Source organism: Propithecus coquereli, unplaced genomic scaffold, assembly GCF_000956105.1.
Source record: "Propithecus coquereli isolate 6110/MARCELLA unplaced genomic scaffold, Pcoq_1.0 Scaffold239, whole genome shotgun sequence".
NCBI lineage: Eukaryota > Metazoa > Chordata > Mammalia > Primates > Indriidae > Propithecus > Propithecus coquereli.
This window is the reverse complement of record NW_012147941.1, coordinates 439096-446394: the sequence shown is the minus strand read 5'-3', so window position 1 is coordinate 446394 and position 7299 is coordinate 439096. Positions and strand designations below refer to the sequence as shown.

General features: G+C 35.8%; 1 protein-coding gene across 1 annotated transcript in view; it reads left to right on the top strand.

Moving 5' to 3' along the window:
• The window catches only part of EPB41 (erythrocyte membrane protein band 4.1), a 136181-nt gene that overhangs the window by 44544 nt on the left and 84338 nt on the right, over positions 1-7299 (top strand). The window contains exon 4 of the mRNA XM_012645994.1: positions 6361-6436. Coding sequence (XP_012501448.1) covers positions 6361-6436 — 76 coding nt within the window. The remainder of the gene's footprint in view (positions 1-6360; positions 6437-7299) is intronic.

Below are 7299 nucleotides of genomic sequence, written 5' to 3'. Positions count from 1 at the left end.
TCATCTTTATAAGATATTGCCAGATTGCTCTCCTTTGAATTGATTGTAACAGTTTACATCCCCACCACTATTATATGAGAGTTCTTGGTTTCCTGTGTCCTCAGAAGGCAGGAATGCTTTTTCAATTATTAATTTTAAAAAATTTTTGGTCATGCCTGTAATCCTGAGTACTCTGGGAGGCCGAGGCAGGAGGATTGCTTGGAGCCAGGAGTTTGAGACCAGGAGGAGTTTGAGACCAGGCTGCACAAGAACTAGACAATATCTTTACAAAAAATAGAAAAAAAAAATTAGCTAGGCGTGATGGCATGTGCCTGTAGTCCCAGCTACTTGGAAGGCTGAGTTAGGAGGATCACTTGAGCCCAGGAGTTTGAGGTTGCAGTGAGCTATGATGACAGCACTGCACTCTAGCCTGGGGTGACAGAGCTCAAAAAAAAGAAAAAAAAATTTTTTTTAGGCGGGGTGGACATAATTTCAGACTTACAGAAAAGTTGAAAGAGTGGTATAAAGCGGTGGTCCCCAACCTTTTTGGCACCAGGGACTGGTTTCATGGAAGACAATTTTTTCATGGACCCAGGGTGGGGGGGCGGGGAATGGTTTGGGGATGATTCAAGCACATTATGTTTATTATGGAGTCACACCTCTCTGCTAATGATAATCTGTATTTGCAGCTGCTCCGCAGCAGTAGCATCACTGCCTCAGCTCCACCTCAGATCATCAGGCATTAGATTCTTGTAAGGAGTGTGCAACCTAGATCCCTTGCATGCGCAGTTTGCAGTAGGGTTCGCGTTCCTATGAGAATCTAATGCCACTGCTGATCTGATAGGAGGTGAGGCTTACGCTTTATCTTCTTTTCTATTTATGTATACACACATGCATATGTGTGCGCACGTGTGCACACACACAGGTTATTTTTTCTGCACCATTTAAGAGCAAATTGCATCATTGCAGCACTATTCACAATAGCCAAAAGGTGGAAACAACCCAAATGTCCCATTAACAGTTAATGGATAAGCAAAATGTAGAATATTCATACAATGGAAAGTTATTCAACTGTAAAAGAAATGAAATACCGATACATGCTACTGTGTAGATGGGCCTAGAAACATTATACCAAGTGAAAGAAACCAGACACAAAAGGCTACATATTGCATAATTCTATTTATATGAAATATCTAGAGTAGGTAGATCCATAATAGGCAGAAAGCAGATTAGTGGTTGCTAGGGGTTGGAGGCAGGGGACAATGGGGAGTGACTGCTTAATTGATACAAGGTCTCTTTTGGGAGTGATGAAAATGTTTTGGAAGTAGAAAAGGTGATGGTTACACAACATTGTGAGTGTACTAAATGCCACTGAATTGTACACCTTAAAGTGGTTAATATTGTTATGTGACTTTCACTTCAATTAGAAACAGAATAAATTGCAGTCATGATGCTCTTTTGCCCCTAAATACTTCATAAATATCCTAAAAACTAGGCATTTTCTTACATAACCATAATACAATTATCAAAAGCAGGAAATTAACATTGAAACAATACTGTAACCTAAAGACCTTATTTGTCAGTTGTCCCAATGATATCCTTTAGAGCAAAAGAAAGTTTAATACTTTGCATTTAGTTGTCATATCTCTTTAGTTTTCTTTAATCTAGAATGGTTCCTGAGTCTTTAAAGTATTTCATCACATTGACAATTTTGAAGGATACAAACCAGTTATTTTATAAGTGATCATTTTGAGTTCGTCTGATATTTCCTCACAGATTCAGGTTATGCACTTTTGGCAGGAATGTCATTGAAGTGTTGCTGAGTTAGAAGGCAGAAATTTTAATGTTAAAACCATTTTTTTCCTTTACTAAAAATTCTCCATAAAGTATTAGTAATTATATATATCATATCCTAGAGATGGTCACGGATTACTGCTTAACTTTAATATTTTTTGAATTCCAAGTGATTAACTTTTGTAGCTTCCCTGTTGCATTTAACCCTGAGTCTGCTTGCATTGAAACTGGGTAGTTTCTTTAGTAGTATCCAAAATTTGTAACTGTTGCATGGAAAAGAATAGGGACTGAAAGTTTGAGTTCTGTGTCTTGCAATTGCTGTTAACAAAGTAAAAGAGTTAATATTGGGACATTTCTGTGTAGTTAGGGATATTTCTAATACCATTAAACTTCTTTATTTGGGGTTAAATAAAGAGAAGAATCCAAACAGAATATAGGTTTTTTTTTTTAATGTTTTTATTTGATTAGGTCTAGTAATGTGAGGTCATTGGGGGGATCTGGAATAATGATAAGTAATTTTAATATGCTAATACCTATTATCCTTTCATGCAGTCTTTTTTAAAAAAATGTCCTGGAGCTTTAGTATTCTCATATGACCTTCACAACAATACTGTGAAATCAGTTACTTTATTTCATTTATTTAATCAACAAATATTTCTTGAGCACCCATTATATGCCAAACCCTGTTTTAGGCACTGAGGATATACATCAAATAAAACAGAAAAAAAAATTCTCACCCATAGGAATTTACATTTTAGTGGGAAGAGACAAATAAGTAGTAAATGTACACACAGTACAAAATTTAAGTGGTATGAAAGAGTACATAGCGAAAGTAGGTCTCCTTTCTATTCATTTTCCCTTAGCCTCCCTGTTTCCCTCTCTAGGAATTCCCCTTCCTAGTTTCCCAACTACTATAACTAGTTTATTATATATTCTTATACCAATATCATATACATATATAATTATACCTGTAATATATACTTTTTTCTACCCTGCTAACCCTTTATAGTAGCTTTCTTTATACACCCTTCTCTTTATGTTTTTTCACTTAACCTTATGTGTTGGAGATCATTCCACATAGAGCTACTTCTTTCTTTTTACTAGCTACCTAATTTTCCAGTGTATAGATGACCCATAATTTATCTTTTCTTGCTAAGTAAATATATTTAGATTGTTTACAGAACTTTGTTGTTACAAACAATATCTTATACATTTATCACTTTAGCTGTTTTTAAGTATATGTTTAGATACACTTATGGAAATGGGATTTTTAGGTGAAAGGCTGTATGCATTTTATATTTTGATAGATGTTGTCAAATTGTTCTCCGTAGTATGGTACCAGTTTACGCTCTTATGAACAACAGATGAAAGTGCTTATTTTTCCCACCAACCTTGGGGGTGTTATCAAGCCTTTTATGTCAGTTACTTAACAGAGAGCTCAAAGAGAGAAAAAAAAAAATCACACTTTATAAACTATTCCTAATATATTTTCCTTAATGTTATTCTTATGTAATTAAAATTGCTATTTGTATATGTTATGAAATAACTAAATTCATGGTTAAAGTTCTTAAACACTGAAATTACATATACAGTCATCTCTTGGTATCCATGGGGGATTGATTCTAGGACCTCCAGGAATACTAAAATCAAGTTCCCTATATAAAATGATATAGTATTTGCATATAACCTACACAATCTTTCCCTATACTTTAAATCATCTCCAGATTACTTATAATACCTAATACAATGTAAATGCTGTATAAATAGTTGTTATACTGTATCGTTTAGGGAATAACGACAAGAAAAACAGTCTGTACCTGTTCAGTACAGGCACAACCATCCTTTGTTTTTTCCAAATATTTTGGATCCACAATTGGTTGAATCCACAGATGCAGAACCCACAGATACAGAGGGCCAACTGTGTGAAACATTCTTTTGGCTATCTTTGCTTTTCATATTGATTTGCTCTGGCCAATGCATTTTTATGGGTAGTGTAGAGCTGTGGTCCCCAACCCCTGGGACACGGACCAGTATTGGTCTATGGCCTGTTAGGGACTGGGCCGCACCCCACCTCCCCCATCCATGGAAAAATTGTCTTCCATGAAACTTAGGAAGGTGGGGGAGGGGGCTGTACAGCAGGAGGTCAGCTACAGCTGAGTGAGCGAAGCTTCATCTGTATTTACAGCTGCTCCCCATCTCTTGCATCACTGCCTGAGCTTCACCTTCTGCCTTCCCCTGCCAATGGAAAAATTGGCTTCCATGAAACTGGTTCCTGGTGCCAAAAGTTTGGGGACCGCTGATATAGAGGACTTCTTTTTTAAGAGATAGGGGTCTCGCTACTTTACCCAGGCTGGTCTCAAACTCCTGGGCTCAAGCGATTCTCTACCTCAGCCTCCCAAGTAGCTGGGACTCCAGGCATGTGCCACCTTGCCTAAATTTTTGTTGTTGTTAAGTCTGTGTGGGGAGTTATGAATTAACAATGGCTAGACTGATATGATTTGATCATATCAGAAAGTGAAACGACAAGTGGTCTTGGTGTATGATATACCCTGAAAATACTGCCACCTCCCTTTTGAGAAACAGTTATGGGTTTTTCTGGTCTAAGTGTTGTCATTTAAAGTTTTTGGAATATGAAGCATTAGAGGTGGCTCTATGGTAAGTACTGGGATCTGGTGAGGCTTTGAGACATCTTTTTATATTGTATGGAATTTGCCTTTTAGTTCAAATGTTCAAGGAAAATAATGATCATTTTTAAGGGACTCCTATATTAAATATTTTAGTGTGCTTAAAAGTACATACCCATTAAGACATTCAAACTACTTGAAATTATAATCTTCATGTTTTCATTGTCAACTATTAGCAATAAAAGTAGTATTTGGAGATGAAACACTATGGACATAAAACACAGAATGACATTTGACACATAAATGTTTGTAGCGGGATAGTAGAGTCCAGTGGTTAAAGGCATGAGATTGCTGGGTGCAGTGGCTCATGCCTGTAATCCTAGCACTTTGGGAGGCTGAGGCGTAAGAATTGCTTGAGGCCAGGAGTCCAAGAACAGCCTGAGCAACACAGCAAGATCTCATCTCTACAAAAAATAGAAAAATTAGATTTGCGTGGTGGCTAGTGCCTGTAGTCCCAGCTACTTGAGAGGCTAAGGCACAAGGATTGCTTGAGCTCAGGAGTTTGAGGTTGCAGTGAGCTATGATGATACCATTGCATTCTACCCCGGGGAATAAAGTGAGACCCTATCTCAAAAATAAAAACAACACAGGATTTGAAGTAAAAGAACTCTGGGTAAACTAGCTATATACTTTCCTCAGTGTCTGTTTCTTCATATATAAAATGAATTAATACTAGTACCTACCTCTTTGGGTTTCTCTGAGGATTAAATGAGTTAATGTATGTAAGAGGGCTGGCTTAGTGCCTGGCATGCAATTAGTACTGAACAAAATGACAACTCTTAGCATCATAACCAATCATACTTCATTCTAGCTGAGATTAGGCCTTACTCTTTGGGAAGCCAGCAGACATGCTAGAAAAACCCTGAAGGGTAGCAGTCAGCTGGAAAAATTAAAATGCATTCTCCATTTAACCTTTACTTGTAATCTCTGATTTTCATCGTAGATCAAAAATGCGACATATTTGTATGTGTCTGAGCATTGAACTCTTATAGTTTTCATGCCTAAAATATTTTTGTTAGAAGTATAGTTTCTAAAAGCTACCTATATTACTTCTTTGTTCTTATTTCTAAAACAGCCTCCTTATCTCACCCATATTAATGAGAAGAATGCTTTTATTTGAGATACTTTTGACAGATATCATAAATAAATAATGCCAAACCAGAAAACATTTCTGGGTCACCCGAATGACCTCTCAGGACTCAGAGTAGTACAGTCATGCACTGCATAGTGATATTTCTGTCAACATGGACTGCATATATGATGATGGTCTCATAGAATTATAATACCATATTTTACTGTACCTTTTCTATATTTAGATACACAAATACTTAACATTGTGTTATAATTGCATTCAGTACAGTAACATGCTGTACAGGTTTGTAGCCTATAATATATACTATAACACACCATTAAGCCTGTAGTAGGCTAAACCATTTGATGTTCACATTATAATGAAATCGTCTAATGAGGTATTTCTCAGACTGTATATTTGTTGTTAAGCGACACAGACTGTATATAGATCACAATTTGAAAATCATCGTTACATACAAGTTGCCATAAGGAATGGTTTTCGTCATGTTATTTTGCCTATGTAGTTCTCATCCTTTGTAAACAAAACTATTATATAATACTAAGTCAGGTAAAAAAATGAGATCTTCTAGCTCTAACTCTTAAGTGATATCTAAGCAACTTTCTTCTTTTTCTTTAAGAAAAAAATTTTTTTTTAATCCACAAGGCACGAAAATATTTTAAAATTTCAGGAAAAAAATAAATTTTTGAATATTTTGAGGTACTTTTACACTTGATCTTAGCCAAAAGGCTGAGAAGTGATTTTTTTAAAGGTACTTCTAGTAATCATAAACTTAGATATAAACATAAAATTCTTTTGTGTTTATTTTTACAGGTGTCCCTTGGAATTTTACATTTAATGTAAAGTTTTATCCACCTGACCCAGCACAGTTAACAGAAGACATAACAAGGTAAGCAATTAAGTAATGGTTAAATATGTAATAGTAATTCTCATCATCATAAGCTCTGGAAATTTCCCTATTCAGAATTGAAGAAAAATGACGAGCTATTGAATGCTTAGCCTAAGAGAGAAAGTTTCTAGTCACTTCAAGCAAGCTTGCAAATAAGTTAGCCTAAAAGCCTCAAGTGTCTGACCTGCCTGGAGGAAACTGGTAGGAAACTAGTCTTGCTTATCATGGGTATTATGCCAAGCTGGGCAGGGCTCCTGTAAACCACGCCACCCTCCAGAGGGCAAGCCACAGATATATGTGGTAAAATGGCTCTACCGATGTTTTTGTTTTTTGCTTTTATACTCTTTTCCCACCATGTTCCTTCTTATAGGGATCAAGAGAGCTAAGAGTCTCAGTGTTATTATTTCTTCCTATTTCCCTTTTAAACTGTATGATTAGGTACATGATCCCCGTGAATTGAATATTCCTTTGAACCCACTTAATTTATGAAATAAATCTTATACTTTTTAAAAACAACCTGATTTCTTTTAAGAAAATGACTTTTATTGGATTCTGTAAAAATATTTAGTAAAAAATGGAAAAGAAATTAAAGAGTACTACTGTACATATTTATATCCATAGCCTCTCGCATGGAACCTTATAAATAGTAAGTGCTTGGCAAATGTTTGTTACATTGAACTGTTGGTTGTCAAACACTGCTTTCTAATTTTGATTTTGCTGCCAGCTGTCTGATTTCAGTCAAATTTATAATGTGTAGGCCTCAGTTTCTTCTGTATCTCTCAAATAAGGGTATAGACTAAACTCTTGAAATCTGATTATTAAGTTCTATGAAAAGTCTATACCATTTTTTTCTTATCGTTGTC